The sequence below is a fragment of the Ipomoea triloba genome, chromosome 13, assembly GCF_003576645.1.
Source record: "Ipomoea triloba cultivar NCNSP0323 chromosome 13, ASM357664v1".
Lineage (NCBI taxonomy): Eukaryota > Viridiplantae > Streptophyta > Magnoliopsida > Solanales > Convolvulaceae > Ipomoea > Ipomoea triloba.
In genome coordinates, this window is record NC_044928.1 from 1,882,472 (window position 1) to 1,902,388 (window position 19,917).

General features: G+C 34.8%; 2 protein-coding genes and 1 non-coding gene across 3 annotated transcripts; all 3 read right to left on the minus strand.

The window, feature by feature from the left end:
• Window positions 1-439: 439 nt before the first annotated feature.
• LOC116003227 lies at window positions 440-599 on the minus strand. The gene has a single exon (XR_004094657.1). It is a non-coding gene; the product is annotated as a U1 spliceosomal RNA (small nuclear RNA).
• Window positions 600-2,478: 1,879 nt separating this feature from the next.
• LOC116002586 (putative clathrin assembly protein At2g25430) lies at window positions 2,479-5,183 on the minus strand. The gene is made up of 2 exons (XM_031242750.1): window positions 4,887-5,183; window positions 2,479-4,625 (listed from the first exon to the last, which is right to left on the minus strand). Exon 2 carries the CDS (start codon window positions 4,545-4,547, stop codon window positions 2,664-2,666), a length of 1,884 nt encoding a protein of 627 aa, XP_031098610.1. The 5' UTR covers window positions 4,548-4,625; window positions 4,887-5,183; the 3' UTR covers window positions 2,479-2,663.
• A 12,772-nt stretch (window positions 5,184-17,955) lies between these two features.
• LOC116002342 lies at window positions 17,956-18,831 on the minus strand. Its single transcript, XM_031242456.1, has one exon. It carries the CDS (start codon window positions 18,829-18,831, stop codon window positions 17,956-17,958), a length of 876 nt encoding a protein of 291 aa, XP_031098316.1.
• Between the last annotated feature and the right edge of the window lie 1,086 nt (window positions 18,832-19,917).

Sequence of the window (19,917 nt, forward strand, 5' to 3'; positions counted from 1 at the left end):
TATATATATATATATATATATATATATATATATATATATATATATATATATATAAATTTTTTATATAATTTTTTGTAATTGTTAATTATAATTAAGGAGGGACGGGGCGGGGCGGGGGTATCCCAAAAAGAGGGCGGAGAAAGTTACAATGTTGACCATTCTTTTAACAATAAACAAACATAATTGCTAACAAATGACTAAATTGAGTAAAATAATCAAATTCGAAGACTAAATTAAATACAAAAAGTCATTTAGAACTAAATTGAGTATAATCATTATAGTTGAGGACTATATCTCAAAAACAAACAATGAAAATAATATTTCTAAATTGGCAAACTCGTTTACTTAATTTCTAATACTCAATATATTTCTCAACTATAGTGATTTTACTTAATTTAATCTTAAATGACTTTTTATGCTTAATTTTTTTTTTTTAAAGTAAGGGCCGCACGAACGCAGGCCCCCTCTACCACAAATTATGACGTAGGCTCCACCTATAAGGTAGACCTTAGGTTAACACCCTTCCAAAGTGCAATGAAAGTCATCAACTTAGGCCATGGGCCATGTTGATCGCCCATTAACCCCGTCCAGGTAAGTTTTTTATGCTTAATTTAGTTTTTGACTTTTATGGTTTTACTCAATTTAGTTCTCCGGAACTCCGTTTGTTGACGGTTAGTAATAGAGTTAATATGATAATTTCGCTTCTTTTTTTGTTTTTTTTGTAAGATTACTCTCCTAATTAATTTCACCCTCCTTCATCGATTAAATTTCCCCCATTATTAATCAACTTGATCTTTAATAAAATGAAGGTTAAATACATGTCAAAATTAAAACATTGAAAGAATACATAAAAGAAAAATGAATTTCACAAAGATGGATAAATTGGACGAAATCAGAATGACAAGGAATGTGGGATGGAATTTTTCTTTGATTGAAATAAACATTTTCCGTGAATAACCAAATATTCAAAAAAATGTTAAAAAAAAAAACTTTTGAAAGTAATTTTTTTAGTTTCGAAACGGATCCTATGTGATTTGTGATAACTTTTAACATTTAACATAGTTCATTAGTTACAATTTTATATACGTCTAAAAAGATTGAGAAAAAAGTTGACTGTATTGGGAATTGAAGAGTCTCATCGTACGTGTATATAGGAAATCAAACGCAAAAAGTGGATCGGATGACCAAAAAATTTATGAAAAATTGGATTATTGTTGTGGTTTGATGACATACTTTTTAAGTAAAATATAAAATAGAAGTATATATTATGACATATATAAATGTATTTATAACAAAAGCACTACCACCTGCCAAAGACCTTGTGGTCTAGTGGCACTTGGTGTCTCGGTTTACACTCCCACATGGATGATGGGAGTGGGTTTGAGCCTTAGTGTAGGCAATTGGATACTTCGACTGAAATTATATTTATATTTATATATACGACGTATATGACAGGAGAAATACGAGTTTACCCCTTCATTTGACCTCAATTTAACTAAAATTGGACCAACATTGGAAAGAATTTTTGAAAGTTAATGAACCTTGGACCTAATTTTGAAAAATCAACATAGTCGACCATTGCTGGAATTAACACTTTTGAAAATTTTGATATGTCATAGTACTTTAAAAAAAAAACACTACCACCCTTTGCGAAATATTACTCCAATAACAAAAGCATTACCAGCCTTTGGATTCCAATGCAATTCTTGTCTAATAACGAAGTTTTGAAAATTTTGGTATGACATAAAAATGCCAATAGCTACGAAGAACAATATTGCTTGAGTATACCGTAAATGAGGAGTAAATCGTACTAAGAAAAATTCTGTGTAAAATGAGAAGTAAATCATACTAAGAAAAATTGTGTCGAAAAAGTGTTGATAAAAAATCTTACAGGAGAGATAAACTGTATCACAACTTTGTGCAACAGATTAGACCTACTACTTAGAGCCATTTATTGGTTTCTTTGATACATCTTAGAAGTTGAGATTATTTAACATATGGTTACAAATGAATGTTGTCGCTATCGTCTTTTCTAGTCTAGTCACAGTAAGATTAAAAGTGTCCCTTTCTATGTAGGAAATACCAAGGCAAGAAATGGACTTGCATTTCTGGACAAATCCAACGGACAAAAAGAAACGAAAAGTCATATAGGGGATTTTTCAATGCAAGTTATAGACCAAATCAAACTTTGTTGTTGCAAACATATATCATCCTTGAATTAGTCACAAGGCGCCAAAACAAAATAAGACAATTGTGGGACAATCCAACCAACTCACACTTACATGTTCACTCGATAGAAGTGTGCCTTATTAACTTTTTTTGTTAGAACTAATCGATTATAAGCAAACTAAGCTAGTTCATTTCCATGTGTCTTTTACGAGCCAATAACATGTAACAGAGTCAAGAAAATGCATGAATATAGCACATAAAATGTGGAGGACGTAAAAAAAAAAAAAAACAAAACAAAAAGATGCCATCTTTTAAAATATGATGATCTTTATATTTCTCATCGCGTTCTGCAAAATGTTATAGTGATAACTTGTAGATATAGTCCCGATTAAATCCGGGGAAGGAAGGGAGCATGCATTGCAGCAGAGTATATAATGAACTGCTACACTACTGTAAATTAGGGCAAGTGTTTCAAAATAAGTATAAAGGGATACTTATAGAGGAGTGAAGTAGTATGCGGGTTGTTCCAGGCCGGTGTATTGGGGCATCCCATAAGGCATTGTTGGGTGCATACCAGCACCATAGTAGCCCGCATTGCCAGCGAGCTTCGTTAATCCGATTTGGCCTTGCATCCCGTTGCTGGCATATTGCTGCCACAGCTGCTGTTCCTGCGTAAGCAGGTGTTGCTTCTTCTCCAAATCCGCCATTTGAACATACGAGGGAGGAGGGACTGAAAGAGATGCTGCGAATGGGTCCTGTGGTCCTACGGGTTGGACTGTCCCATCGGGGGCAGGCAATGCTAGCAGTGGTGTTGAAGTCTTGCCAGTCCCGGGCAATGCCACACTGCTAGCACTCCCACCGCTCAGCTGAGTATTGCTCACGTGCTGCCTCACAGCCCCTTGATCGTACATTCCATTTAGCAACAGTGGGTCAAAACCGCCTGCTAAGTCAGCCTTTTGTTTTGACAGATTGCTCGATGATTCAGCCAGTGCTAGCTCCCAATTAGCTTTGCCAACCTCGGCCGCTGGAGTCTGCCATGCTGAAGTTACTTCGGTATCTCCATCTGTCGGGAACTCTTCCCAAGATCCATTTGTTTTGGTCACAACAGGTCCCGAAAACAAAGCCAATGCCATTTTGTTGCCTTGACTGTCAGCTGTGATTCCATCATCCTTCAAATTCACCAAGTCTTCAGCTACCTTACGAGTCGGTGGCATAACTTGGGGTTCAGCACGAGGCGGAGGAGCAGGGGTGTAGTTCTCTGGTGGCGGGAGTGCTCTGATTTCATTCATATTAGGCGCTTCCTCCTCTTTGAATTGCACTGAGCTTGCCGCCCTGCTTACCTCAGAGCTCCTCGGCTTATTTGCCCTTTCCCTCAGAAACCCTTCAAGAGTTCCCAAAAGCTTATCGGTGATCTTTTGCACTTCCGGGAATTCAGATGACCTTGCAATCCCAATGTCGTTGCACCAGTTATAGAAACTCGCTAGTTCATCAATCAGTTTTGCAGCATTAACATAAGCATCAAACGCCTTGACACACTCAGTATACTCCAACTCTTTAAATTGATCCAACAAAATTCCTAAAGCCTCGCATATATCGGTATAAAGCTTAAAACTGTCCTTTACAATACAATATAGCGCCACGAGCACCAATCTACTGTTCTTTGCTGCCCCAGTCGGTCTACAAGCCAAGAATTGGTTAAGAATCTGAAGCAATTGATTCAACCTCTCCAAGACCCTTTCAGGCTTCATTTCCCTGACCGGTGTGACAACGCGCTTTTCTCCTTTTCCATCACGTTCATCAACGTCACCATTAGACCATGATCTACCGCCTGTTCCATAACCAGGTCCATCCCTAAACTCTCCATAACCGCTCTCAACCATCCTCCTCTCGTCCGCACCATTCAATTTCCTCTCGTACACTAAAATCTCAAACTTCTGATCCAAATACAACGCATAACTCTTAACAAACCCAGAATGATCCCACGAATTCGAGTGAGCCTCATCACGAAAATCCGACATATTCAAAACCCTCATCCCTCTTCGGCTCGCATATATGATCTCCTGCCCGAAAGCAGGATCCCCATCATTCGATAGCCTATGCACAAGCATCAAGGACTTCAATGCCACAATCCAATCATGCGTCTTGCTCAATCTCTTCGAGATCAGAGAAACACAAGCAGTGACATAACCTCTTGTGTAAGAGGTCAAATTCAAAATCTCCCTCACATATTTCTCATCAGCAGGCTCATTATCATGGCTTGTTGCCTTAACCACCAAAACTTCAAGCTCCGGTGCTACATTTCCGGCCACCTTAGCTAGACTTATACTGGTTTGATCCTTCACCACTCCAATTGCCTTCCTGAAGGTGCTTGCTGCCATTGAAACTACTTACAGAATCTTGACAAAAACAAGTTGATTTTCTCCTTTAATTTCCTGCTCTCTGTTCCCTAATCCAATCTGATCATATCATATCAAAATAATTTTTTTTAAAAATCAAACTTTAATCTAAATTGTGCACGTGTGTGATTTACAATCTATAGAAACACCAAAAAGTTAACATTTCCCCATTCCTTGCAGAAAATGTGATATGGGTTTGAAAAAAAAAGAAAAAAAAAACCCAAACCCATTGATTTTGAACTTTTCAAGATTTCTCAGTAGCCATCAGTCCAGACAAGCAGCAGATATACACAAATACAGAGACAGAGAAAAAGCACATACCTTTCCACTTCTCCTTTATGATCGGAGCTGGAGAGCACGATCGGCTGCAAAAAAAGGGCGATTGGGTGATTGGTGATTGCCGCCGCCGAGGAAGTGATACCCGGAGTTTATATTTATATCAGTGAATCCATCGATATAGGTACAAGTAAATGAAGATATGGAATTGAACTGTGTGAATATATAGTTTGAATGCTTCGAGGAGAAGGAAGACGCAGCAAGGGAGAGGAAACGCGTGAAGAGTCTGGACTTTGTAGTACTCTCCAGTCGTCACAGAGAGAGAGAGAGAGAGAGAGAGAGAGAGAGAAGTAACCAGTAACGGCAGAATCTTGAATTATACTACTCTATTAAACCCTCTATTAACTCAACAAGAAAAGCTAGGGACTTTTTTTTTTGAGAACAGAAAAGCTAGGGACTTAATTTTTAATTTTTCAAAGATCTTGGTGCTGACATTTTCTTGTACAATTGTATTCCTAGGGTGCAAAGGTAAAAATTTCTCACCATGCAGGTGTGCATATAGGGTTCAAAATTCGCGTGTGTATATGAGGCATATGTTGTGTACATATTCTATGTTGCATACAATACATACTTGATATGTACATGTGAATTTTGAATTCTTAATTTATCTCATTTATATATACATATATTAGTAATTAATATGGGAGCTGGCTATTGATTATAGCAATCTGAGTCAGTCTTTTAAGTTAATTTACCAAAACTGAGTTTTACTCATTTCTGTGATTTTTTACTGGCTAGAGTCATAAACTGAGTTTTGAATAGGGATTGTATCAATTACAAAGTACTAAATACAAGTATATAATAAATTTCAATACACAAACATATATAAGTTGATACGGATGACATTGAATTAATTGAATATATTCTTATTATACGAAAGCTTAATATTTTGTAATCTAGTTTTACTATATTTAGTTTTCAAACTTAATTATAATATTTATAAGAGTCAATATATTTCTATACAAATTTAATTATTGTGTGAATTCTTTATAAAGTATGTGATTTGATTAAGTGAATTAATATATGAGTAATTAATAAGAATAACCGTTTTTTTTTTTTTGTTTGAGTGGTGATGGAAACTTGCAGTCAATACATGAAAATGTGCACAAGGTAAATTATGTTCCTGTGTAATAACATGTAAATCACACAAAAGAGATAAGAAGATCATGTGTAACGGATTTGATTAAGAAGGTGTTGGCAAGAAACATTTTTCCTTTTGTAAATAATATAAATATTTTTATATATATTAGGGACTAAATTTAATAAAGAAAAATATCATTCATTTGAGTTGAATAATATATTCATTGTAATTCGGGTGAATGATATATTTATTGTTTATATAAATTGAGGAGTTAATTTCGGATTTAGTACTTTGACTATAATTTTTTTGTAATTTTAGTCATTGACTTTTAAAACAATGAAGTTTAGTTTTTAACTATAAGGTATTGAATCCTTTTTAATTTTAATCCATATCTAATTTTTTCATGTGTGAATCGTTAACATTGAGGGTAAAATTGAAAATTCATGACCATTACGTGAATTATTTTTCAACGTGAGAAACAAAGTCCTTGCATTACTCCGCTCTACCAACACTAATTTTACATTTATTGCTAACGGTTCAAGTAGGGAAAAGTTTACATTGTGGAAAGAATTCAATACTCCATGACTTAATTTCGTAGTTTTAAAATCATAGTTTTAAAAGTCAACAACTAAAATTGAAAATAGTTAATTCAAACGGAGACCACTTGTCTTTGATAGCAATTTCAAATTTAGTTCCAGATTATCGTTTTTGCCATTTAATACCCCAAATTATCATATTTTGAACTTTTTTTTGTCTTTTCGATGACTTTTCTGGTAAAATCCTATTTTAGGTAAGGGTATTTTTGTCTCTTCAATTTTTTTTAAAATTTTTCCAATTAGTTAATTCTAACGGAAGTCCCTTATCTTTGGTGACGTTTCCAATTTTAGTCTTAAACAATCGTTTTTGCCGTATAACACCCCAGACTATTATATTTTGGACAGTACACCTTTGATCCTTTGAAAGATTTTTTCAATGAAACCATATTTTAGGAAGGATTATTTTCCGATGATAAAGAATATGCAACTTTCTCCTTCCTTTTTTTTTTTTTTTTTTTTGGCTCTACAACTATAGTAGACGATTCACATAATCATGGACTAAAACAATAGCAGTACAGTCAAACTGAAGCCGACCGGGTGGCGACATCTTGAGTTTTTTAATTGCATTACAAAATGATTGTCCTGTACCTAGAGGTCCTCACATACTCCATATCGCCATAGACGAAGGATGATTTGAGGTCATGTTGAAGGAGATGAAAACAAGAGTCATGTGAAGGAGATGGTGCAATCCATGAATGAAGAGAAGAAAAAACAAAACTAAAAAAAAAAAAATTGAAGAGACGAAAATATAATGTACTTGCCTAGGATAGGGTTTCACCTGAAAAAAACATCGGAAGGACAAAAATATCCAAAATATTATTGTCTGGGTTGTTAAACGGCAAAATTGATTGTCTGGGACTAAATTTGGAATTGTCACCAAAGACAAGTAATTTCCGCTGGAATTAAATAATAAGTGATAGTTAGATGAACAAATCTGTAATTAACTCTAAATTGATTATATATATATATATATATATATATATATATATATATATATATATATGTATGTATGTATGTATGTATGTATGTATGTATGTATGTACATCATACCAAATGCGGGGGCCTTCTCTCATGTGGACGTGCAGTCAGGGCCTTCTCTCATGTGGACGTGCAGTCAGTTTTTTATCATTGTACGAACGTATATCAACAGTTGAAAATCAATGAAAAAGGAAAAAAGATGCAGTGACATTTTCGTAAATTTGTCCCCCATGTATATTTCTTTAGTGATTTTACTTTCACACTAGCATTTGTTACTTGCACTTTTAACATATTTTAATTGCACTCAAAGTTTGAGTAATTTACAAAAATACCACCGCATTTTTATAAAATTATATATGATCTATTGATCTTTTTAGATGGACGGCTCAAATTGGTTCATATTTTTCTCCTAGGCACTCGTTCACGCTAAAGTCCTTTAATATATATATATATATATATATATATATATATATATATATATATATATATATATATATATATATAAAGAAAGGAAGTGTTTAGGTACGGGTATAGCTTCCCGTGTGGTTAACTAAAAAAGACACACCTTAAGCATTAAAATAGCGCACATTAAGTACACAAAACACGCACCTAAAGTTTTAAAATGGTGCGCCTTTAAGCATACAAATCACGCACCTTAAGAAGGAAAACAACGCACCTTAAGAAAGAAAACCACACACTTAAAGCTTTAGATCGACGCACTTAAATTTTCAACACTTGACGCACCTTAAGCCACACAATACAAAAATCATGCACCTTAAGAAAGAAAACCAAGCACCTTAAAGAAGAAAAATCACGCAACTTAAGAAGAAAAATCACACACCTTAAATTTGATCTAGATGCATGATTCCCGTGCGGTAGCGCGGTTAACACAAAAAGACGCACCTTAAGCATTAAAATGACGCACCTTAAGAACACAAACCACGCACCTAAAGTTTTAAAATGTGACACCTTAAGTACAAAAACCATGTACCTTAAGCACACAAACAAAGCACCTAATGTTTTAAATGGCGCACCTTAAGTTTCTACAACTAACGCACCTTAAGCATACAAATCGCACACCTTAAGAAGGAAAATCACGCACCTAAAGCTTTAGATCAATGCACTTAATTTTCCAACAACTGACTCACCTTAAGCCACACAGTACAAAAACAATGCAACTTAGCACAAAATCATGCACCTTAAGAAGAAAAACCATGTCTTACCTTAAATTTGACCTTGATGTAAAAAGACCAAATTATCACCACTTATTTTTTTTAATTCTTTGTTAATCCTGGACATTGATTTATGCAAGATCAATGACACAGAGATAGCTGTACAATTACCCCTCTCGAACACACGTATAGAGAGAGAGAAATAGTTATTACTATATTACTATATTAGTAGTTAATATCTACAACATAAGCTAATCCACCTATACATCTAATCTAGTCTAGTCTAAAAAGCTAATCTGCCATGAATAGAAAATGTGTTGTCGGTTGGAATAACCGATTATATATTGTGTTTATTTTGTTGTATATTTATGTATTTTTTTCAATTCTATTTGTTTTTTTCTCTTTTAGTTGTTAACGTAAGGGTCTGGTTGAAAATTTGAAAAATAATTTTTAGAAGTCATTTTTTCAGATTCTTCCATATTTAAATACTCAAAGAAAGAGTGAAGAAAGAGTAAAAAAAGAAAAGAAAGGACCATGTGCATATAGCACAAGATTTTATGCAAGAAAGGTCTTGTGGTCAAGTGGTATAGTTAAATACTCAACGTTGTAATTTACGTTGATAAAGTAACACATTGTAACAGAAGAAGAAATAAAAGGGAAATTTTAAAAAGAGTTATTCCATTTTTGGACTTAGATTTATAGGTGGTAATTCATTTTTAGTCATTCTTTTTCAAAACATTCTCTTTTGGTCCTAATATTATTGTGGCATGACCATTTTTTGTACCCGTCAACAAAATCGTTGAAATGTCGTTAAATACAAGGACATTTTGATCTTTTTTTAAAATTTTTTTATATAAAGTGGGTTGACCCGCTATACTTTTATTTTTATTTTTATTTTTATTTTTAAAAAATCATAATTGAAGACTTAAATGCGCTTTTATTTTACGAAAATTAAACGATTTTGTTAATGGATGATAAAAAATGGCCATGCCACAATAATATTAGGACCAAAAGGGGATGCTTATGCTTTGAAAAAAAAAAGAGACTAAAAGTGGATTACCACATATAAATTTAGGACCAAAAATAGAATTAACTCTTTTTAAAAAAATTCCAAAGTCATGTTTTCAAAAAAAATAAAAAAATTTCAATAAAGTGCCCATTTATTTTAATGGAACAGCCCTGATATATATATATATATTAATTGCCTTTTCCTGTGTGTGTGTGTGTTTTTTTTTTTTTTTCTGGTCTGCTTTAGTTGGTATTAATATTCAAAATAAATGGGCACTTTTTATGCTAAAAAAATACTTAAATTTGGTACATCATGAAACTAGATTGAACCCAGGCCAAATGTCACCATGGAGTATTGGATGACTCCGTATATTCTATGTTCTATTCCAGTGGCCAAATGGCCAAACATCTATAAATGGTAAAATTACAATTATGTCCCAATCCAATTGAATAGGCTATGAATACTATAATTATTAGAGATTGCAATTCAAGCTAGCTTCTTGTCATCTACTTGTGATAATTACAATCATGAACATCTAAAGGTAGCCATGCCCACAACCCACTTGAATGATGAATCTCCCTGCAAATTATATTATGGAAAATTTTACCCATAAAAACAAAAGTTGAGGGGCAATTTGGTAATTTTAACATTTTATTAATTAATTTATTTTTTGGTTTTGTTTTGCTTTTATTTTTGTTTTCAAACCTTGTGAAAAATAAAAAATAAAAATAAAGAAGGGTCAATGTTAAAAAAAATGCCTGACATGTTTGAAAACAAGTTAAGAATAGTGTTTTTGTCATTATATGTAGTTTATTCACTCTCATCTACTTGTAAACATATTCATTCTCCTCCCAAACCCCACTCCCACGCTCCACCCCACTTGTATGCAACGACTATACGATTAGTAATTTATCATTGTCAATTTTTGTAAATTAAATATAACGTTTACTTGTGTTATGATGTTGAGTTTTTAATTCTTTGTCTTAATATCTTTCATTTGTTTTCGTTAATATTTATTTCTTAAATCAGTGCAAGCTAACTCAGTCAAGTATTGATAGAATATGTGCTACCAAACATAACCCAACACACTAAGGGGAAGGCAAATTATTAGAGTAATTTCTACTTTTGGTCCCACGAGTATGAGATTTGGTCCATGACTATTAAATTTTTCAAATTTGGTCTCACGATTTTGGAATCTCTACCACATTTGATCATTCCGATCAAAACTCCAGGTACCACTGTCTTTCTGGCATGCATGTAGCATAACATGGACACCTAATATACATGTTTGAGTACGAGGTGGAACCTAACACCAGAACAATTACAAATCTTAAGAGACATATGCATGGTTTTCATTAACTCATCCATGGTTTTCGTTACCATTTCAGTGGGGTGGTAACATATATGTACATTTTGTGTAAATACTTAGTTCGAAATGTTTGCATTTCGAGTGTTTGAAGCCCATGAACTCAATAACTTCTCTTTTAAGTAGTTAAGGCTGGTGAGGAGCTTGAGAGACGTAAGAGGCTACAAGCAAATTTAATTTCTTGGAAAATTTCCAATATGCAAGTGATATGAAGATTGAAGGCTCGCATGCAATGTCGAAGACCGAATCGAAGATGATGAAGATTTGTGTTGGTTAATATCCTTGTGTAACTTGGTGGTGTAATTCCAATAATTGTAATTTTGTGTGATCATGTATGTAGTGTATTGGGTATACGTTGAGTTGCCCCGCAGACGTAGGAGGATTGCTCTGAACTGCGTATAGTAACTAATTTCTTGTGTCCGGGTTCTTTTATTTTTGTGTTCGTTACTTTATTTAATTATCTGTTGCTAAGGCAGTTTGTAGTACAGATGATTAATTGTTTTAAAAATTAAGTAGGAACCCATAGGACTTATTATACATTCAAGACTCACGATTCAATTTCACAATGCACATTAAAAAACAGAATCAATTCTTCATTCCCCAAATAAGACAATGATAATTGGCAAAGTTCTGAATCTGTGTTGAATATATATTTTAAATTATGTGTACGTACCGTTCCATCAATAATCAATGCGTGATTCAAATTAATTGACCAAAGTTTATATTCAATTTTATATTGTATTTTTTTTAAAACAACCATCAAAGCGAACTATTATTGCAAAATCAAATCATAAATACAATGAGGGATATCTGCGTCTCACACCTCCTAGCCAATATATGAGCAAGAAGCTCTGGCCAGAGAGTGAGCAATCACATTGACTATTATATTGTATTTTTTAATAAATTCTAACATATTCATAGTATATGTTTAAAGTTATGTCAATGGAAGGGATGATGTTTGAACCTAAGACCATCTTTATAGAAATCATTGATTAAGTTAAGAATAATAATAAATAGTTAACAGAATATTCCGTCACTAAAGTTTACACTGACAGAATACATGACTATTTAGAAAAAGTGAAAGATATAATAGAGGATAAAGTAAGAAAAATAATAAAGAATACTAAAATCAAAAGGAAAAATGGTCAAATAAGAACTTAAACTTCTCTCAAAAGTGCAGTTAATAAGCACTCAAACTTGTTAAAATGACTCAATTAACTAAATCTGATTTACTGGTAACCAATAGGTTACCTATAAAATAATGCCGGTTGACAACTATTCACGGCCTGTAAAATTTTTTTTAAATTGCTAGTATCCATCTCTGGTCTTCTCTATCAGAGAAAACCACAGGCATCGACAAACCGGTCGTTTACCCTGGTGTACCGATTGTCTTTTTCGTTGGGAATTCAACCTTTTGTGAAAAAAAATAATATAAACACAATAAGTTAAAGTAAGATTCGTGCTAGAAAATTCTACCATGCAGCACTGTTAATTACCGGAAGTGCACCCCTTGCATCCAGTGGCGGATCCAGAAAATTCTTCCAGTGGGGCGAATTGAACATTAATACAAAAGAAATAATTAAAGAAAAACACTTAAGAAATACTGTATAATCATAAATATTGTTAGATATAGGCGAAAAATAAAATATATCAAAACTTTATAAAAATATTCATAACAAAATATGAAATATAATTAATTTGATAAAGTAATTAAAATAGAAAACACATTATAAATTACACATCTCATTATTAATATAAAAAAATTATATATATATTAAAAATTCAAAATGCTTGAATGAATTGAACCCCTTGTTTATATTTATCTATTTTCAATATATATTAAGCCATAAAAAATTATATATATATTAAAAATTCAAAATGCTTTGTTAAAGCCATAAGCACATTAACCACCTAGTCTAATGAATCCATTGTTAATCATATCTATTTTTATATATTTATACTCAAACATGTATTATACATACATATATACATACAAAGGCTATGGGGTGGGAGCGGGGTGAGTGGGGGCAGCCGCCCCCACTGCCCCCATGCTGGATCCGCCAGTGCTTGCATCAGTAGTTGTAAACAAGTTTTCATTATTCATATCCCAAAATTTGACAGTGAAATCATTGCCGACTGTTAGGAATATATCTTAATATTATCAAATTTTACAGCGTCCGTGGTCTGCCCTCGAAGACTAATATATTCCCGCTTAACTGTTCCTGAAATGTCATTCCAGGAAGAGTATGAATAAGACAGATTGTTAACTTTGTACCTTACATATTAAACAATAAAGTCCATAAACCTCACTTGTGTTGCACACTTGGTGCACATATATAGCACTGTAAATGGGTTGAAAATAACAATTTATCAACTGCTCAAGTAACATAAGCATTTCCAAACAAACATGCCGTGGGTATTTGCTGGATCAAAAGAGATGTGCCCAGCAGAAGATGAGGGATGTGAAACATGAGACTGATTAGCTGCCCCTCGACCAAGAAACACAAGTACGTGATATACGGATCGTATTAAAGTACTACCCTCCAGCCATAGCTTCCGATGGTTGTGTAGTTACGGGACTGCTGCGGCAGAGTAATAGTATAAATTTAGACTAAGGGGCTCTTTATATAATAATCATATGCCATCAATATGGTAACTGTATCCTTTCCTAATCACACTTCTTACCTTTAATCAAGTCTTACCGAAGTGTTGCACCATATAATAGATTACTTTAACTTTTTTTTTAAAATATAATTGACTCCGTAGATTACTTTAATTATTATAACTTATAACCTAATATTATAATAATATAATCAAGGAAAATGTTACATCGAAACTCAGTAAAGGTCAATATCCTCTCTTGCAAACACTTTCAATTCCCCATTCAGAATCTTTATAGGCTTCTTGAAATCCTTTCTGCATTTGAATAGAAAGAAACAAAAGTTAGAAATGCAATAATACAGTTCGTTGCCTAGCTGATCCTCATTTTATTAAGGCTATCGCAATTAAGGAGGCCTATCTTGGGCTATGAAACAGGGATGGCAAGAATTGGTGGTGTATTCTGATTGTCAAAAGTTTGTCTGATGCATGCAATGTGTCGCCTCCAACAAATTACTCATATGGAAGTTGTGTGATTAGTGAGTGCTTACAACAAAAACAACACTTTGATTTTGTGTTCTTTCACTTTATTAGTAGATCAAAGAATAAGCTTACTCATGCTTTTGCCAGGGCAACGAATTCATGTCTGGTTCCCGTATTTGGTTTTCTTATTATACTTCATGTATTCGGCATCTGATTGATGATGCTTAGTATTAGATCTTGTGGTTTTATTTTCAAAAAAAAAAAGTCAGAAATGCATTCAGATGCGCACAAGTGACACATACATGCACACAATATCTGCACAGAAGTGACACAACACATGCACACAAGTGACACAATAAATAAATAAATAAATAAATAAATAAATAAATAAATAAATATATATATATATATATATATATATATATATATATATATATATATATATATATATATACACGCACGCGCACGCAATGCTCTATACACCAAACTCTAATCCATGGCTTCAAGCTACTTTTGCTTTCGGATTTGAAAGAACACTTCCATTGAAAATTTGTTTTCATCAAGACTTGTGAAGCCCAATAGATACTTCTGTACTACATCCCATTCTCCTGTGGATTGAAGGAGAAAAAAATTGACATTATTTTAGTTTTCACCCTTTTTATGAGCTTTATCTCACCTCATACAAATTATAAGTCACATATATAGCCTCTTCTTCTTGTTCTGCGTTACCATTTGTTGTAGAATAATAGTCATTCATGGAGAGTATGGGTATTTCGAGATACTTAGTTCCAAATATTTTCATTTCGAGTGTTTGAAGCCGTGAACTCAACAACTTCTTTTTTAAGTAGTTAAGGCCGGTGAGGAGCTTGAGAGACGTAAGAGACTACAAGCAAATTTCTTGGAGAATGAAGATTGAAGGCTTGCATGCAATGTGGAAGATCCAATCGAAGATGATGAAGATCGAATTGTGTTGGTTAATATCCTTGTGTAGCTTGGTGGTGTAATTCTAACAATTGTAATCTTGTGTGATCATTTAGTGGATTGGATATACGTTGAGTTGCCCCGTAGACGTAGGGGCCCTTCAACTTTTCTTAAAAGTGCAATTAATAAACACTCAAAACTTGTTAAAATGACTCAATTAAATATGATTTACAGGTAACCAATAGGTTACCTATAAAATAATGGCCTTTAACAACGATTCACAGTGGGTAAAAATAATTTAAATTGCTAGTAGCCATCTCCGGTTTTCTCTATTAGAGAAAACGACAGGCAACGACCAACCGGTCGTCTTCTCTGATAAACTGGTCATCTTTTTCATTGAGAATTCAACATTTCGGGAGAAAAAAATAATACGGAGTATAAAACACAATAAGTTAAAGTAAGATTCGTGTTGGAAAATTCTACCATGCAGCACTGTTAATTACCGGAAGTGCACCCCCTGCATCAGTAGTTGTAAACAAGTTTTCATTATTCATATCCCAAAATTTGACAGTGAAATCATCACCGGCTACTAGGAATATATCTTAAATAGTATCAAATTTCACAGCCTCCGTGGTCTGCCCTCCAAGACCAATATATTCCCGCTTAACGGTTCCTGAAATGTCATTCCATGAATAAGATGGAATAAGACATATTGTTAACTTTGTACCTTACATATTAAACACAAGAATAAAGTCCATAAACCTCACTAGTGTTGCACACTTGGTGCACATATATAGTAGCACTATAAGTGGGTCGAAAATAACAATTTATCATCAACTGCTCATGTAACATAGCATTTCAAAACAAACATATGCCGTGGGTATTTGCTGGACCAAAAGAGATGTGCCCTGCAGAAGATGAGGGATGTGAAACATGAGACTGATTAGCTACCCCTCGACCAAGAAACACAAGTACGTGATATATACGGATCGTATTAAAGTACTAACCTCCAGTCATAGCTTCCGATTGATGAAGATCGTGAGTAACAGTATAAGTTTCTCTCAACCATGAGGAATGAAATGTTAAGCAGTGAGAGGACTAGGGAGCTCTTTATATACTAATCATATGCCATCAATATGATATCTGTATTCCTTTCCTAATCACATTTCTCCCATTTAATCAAGTTTTACCGAAGTGTTGCACCATATAATAGATTACCTTAATTATTATAACTTATAACTTAATATTATAATAATGTAATCAAGGAAAATGTTACATCGAAAGCATTGCCATTTCTCCGTAAAGGTCAATATCCTCTCTTGCAAACACTTTCAATTCCCAATTCAGAATATTTATAGCCTTCTTGAAATCCTTTCTGCATTTTAATAGAAAGATACAAAAGTCAGAAATGCATTCAGATGCGCACAAGTGACATAAGTGCACAATATCTGCACAGAAGTGACACAACACATGCACACAAGTGACACAATATATATATATATATATATATATGTGTGTGTGTGTAATGCTTTATACACCAAATTAAACCCTGATCCATGGCTTCAAGCTACTTTTGCTTTCGGATTTGAAAGAACACTTCCATTGAAAATCTGTTTTCATCATCAAGACTTGTGAAGCCCAATAGATACTTCTCCACTACATCCCATTCTCCTTCAATGGCGGAAAATTTTGACATTATTTTAGTTTTCACCCTTTTTATGAGCTTTTATCTCACCTTATACAAATTATAAGTCACATATATACTCTCTTCTTCTTGTTCTGCAACCATTCATGACCATTTGTTGTAGAATATAATAATGGTCGTTCATGGAGAGTTACGCAGATTAATGCCCATACTTAATCTATAAAAGTTAACAATAATTGGTTTTCTAGTGGCCAAGCATGAAGACGACTATGGCCAAACCATAACGGTGCAAATGTTAGCAAGATTTGAGAAATTTTTTAAGAAGAAAGTTATAATATTATCTATGCTTTGTAACTAATCATCACTGTTCTCTAGCTCTATCTCCCTCTTTGTGCATGTAGCATAACATGGACACCTAATATACATGTATGAGTACGAGGTGAAACCCGAAACCAGAACAATTACAAACCTTAAGAGACATATGCATGGTTTTCGTTAACTCATCCATGGTTTTCGTTACCATCTCAGTGGGGTGGTAACATATATGTACATTTTGTGTAGATACTATGTTCGAAATGTATGCATTTCGAGTGTTTGAAGCCCATGAACTCAACAACTTCTCTTTTAAGTAGTTAAGGCCGGTGACGAGCTTTGCTTCATTTAATTTTCATGTATGGCTTCCATAAAATTTTTGTTTCACTTAATATTTTTTAAAATGAAGAAGAAAAGTGTTGAGTCATGTACCTATTTTGCTGACAATGAAGAAAAAAGGTGCTAACGTGAATAATTGTTAAAAAAAATTGTGTCTGCAAATAATTATTACTATCAAGAGTTAAATCAACAAATTATCTTTTATGATGTTCACATGACCACAAAATGATTTTCTTTAGGTGTAATCCAGGGTTTTTACCGTCAGACCCAGTAACTAATCCTCTCGCTGGATTGTAGGCATTGGCCACAACGAATTTAAGCAAATGAATGTTTTCAAATATGAAACAATGGATCAGTATTATGCATGCAACATGTCGATTATATTGCTTATCACTAATAATAATTCATTGACGTAATTATTATAGGCAATAACATGAACCACATAGCTAATCTAACGTAAAGTTAATGACATTCAAAACATGTAAACATATAAAATTGACCTTTCAGAGTTTCAGGTGTGATAAGCTTTCAATAAACAATCCCAAAAAAAATGATCAGAAGATGTCGAGAATTTCGAGGATGAAATTGTTGCAGAGTGGACAAGTATTCCCCTTCTCAGCCCCGAGCTCCCTTGAGCAGAGCCTGCAAAATGTGTGTCCACATGGCTCGAATGCCTCCCCTTTGTGTCTAACCATACACACGCAGCAATTACGGAATTCTCCCCCGTAATCCTCGCAACCGCCTCCGTCTTCCTCCTCATCGTCCATCGCGTATCCCCCTTCTTCCGATTCCCCCAAAAGCGCCATTAACGACATCCTCATCGGTTGATCTCCTTCTCCCTTCTCGCCTCCTTCGCTCTCCTCTTCTCCTCCTCTTCTGATCGACATCGAGCTCTGCAATTTCAAGCTCCTATCTCCCGTCCGGCTTTGGTTCCTCGTCAACGACATTTTCCTCGACGGAGTTGACCTAAGCTCTCGTCTCGACGCCGATGCAGATAGCTCCGGCTTATATTCGCCCGCAGGATACTCTGCCTCCGCAAGCCGATTCGAATGCCTCCGGCTCATACTCCGGTTGTTCATCGGCACGTCCGAGGCAGGGACGGGGACGGTGGAAGTCCAGGCTGCGCCGGCGGGCGGTTTCGGTCGGAGCTTCTCCTTGAAATGTTTCCATGTATGCTTGTGATCCTTGCCGCCACTGGAGTCGTCTTTTATGGCATCCAGGAGAGTCCTGGTCTGCTGAGCCGGAGCCGGAGCCGGTGCCGGAGCTGGAGCTGGAGCCGGAGCCGTCGCCGTCGCAGGCGACACCTCATCTCCGCCCAATATAGCGAATAGCGTTAGACCGGCTAGATTGTCGCGACGGTTGTGATGAGCATCGGCGCCTTTCTCATCGGTTACCAGCGCCTTTCTCCTTCCTCCGACTCCGTGCTTCATTCGCCTTTACTTTACTGTGATCGACACGTACTATTGTTAATTAGGTAATTTTTTCTCCCAATGTTTACGATCTGCGTTTTCTTTATTGTTTTGTTTTGGCAGTCTGTTTTGTTTGGTTAGAGATGAAGGAGAAGAAGGCAGGCATGGTCCGTGGGACGAGGGAGACTTGCTTTGCTGTGCTACAATGGAGCGAGTCAGACGGAATTGATGTTTTCAGTTGGACATTACCCTTCCTTTCCTTTCCAATTACACACCATCTGTACCTATAAACGTAATGGGAGTTATTTAACAATTTAATTTTTTATAACATTGGGCTTGTTTGGTTATCAGCGGTTAGCGGTAGCAGTTATCAAATAGCGGATTGTATTAGCGAATTTGACCAACGAATTGTATTAGCGGTTTGTAAAAAGATGTTTGGTTAAATTAGCTGTTAACATGTAAAATGACCAAAAGAGTATACATATAATATATATATATATATATATATATATATATATATATATTGTTATGAATATAATATTTATATGTGGCCATTATCCCAGTTATTATAATTATGGACAAATGAAGGCTCAAGTGTCTTTTGGAGTATCTAAGGGTCAAGCTTACTTCCTATATATATAAGCTCATATATTTCATTGTAATTAGTACGTTCTTCTTAATGAAGAATATGTAATAATTGATGAGCTTAATGAAAATCCTTCCTTCTCTCCATTCTTTCTTGTAATTGTTCTTGTTATTATTCCTTATGCTTAATTTCTTTTTGGTGTTGTTGCTTGCAATTCGTTTAGTTTCATAATACGTTATCAGCACGACTCTAACCAATTGAGTTTTCCATCAATCCTTCTCCGGTGAACACAGCAGCCACCACCGCCATATCCTTCCTCTCCCTCACTGTTTTCTTCCCACATCCACAGATGTTAAGCTCACCACCACCTTCTCCTTCTCTCACCACCGTCGAACACCATAGCTACGATATATCCGGTGGTGACCTCCTTCGGCGTGACAGCGACGCCAGGCGAGCACGGCTGGTGTTTTGGACAAGGCGTTGACCAGCAGATCGGAGGTGGTGGTTTTCGACGGCAATCT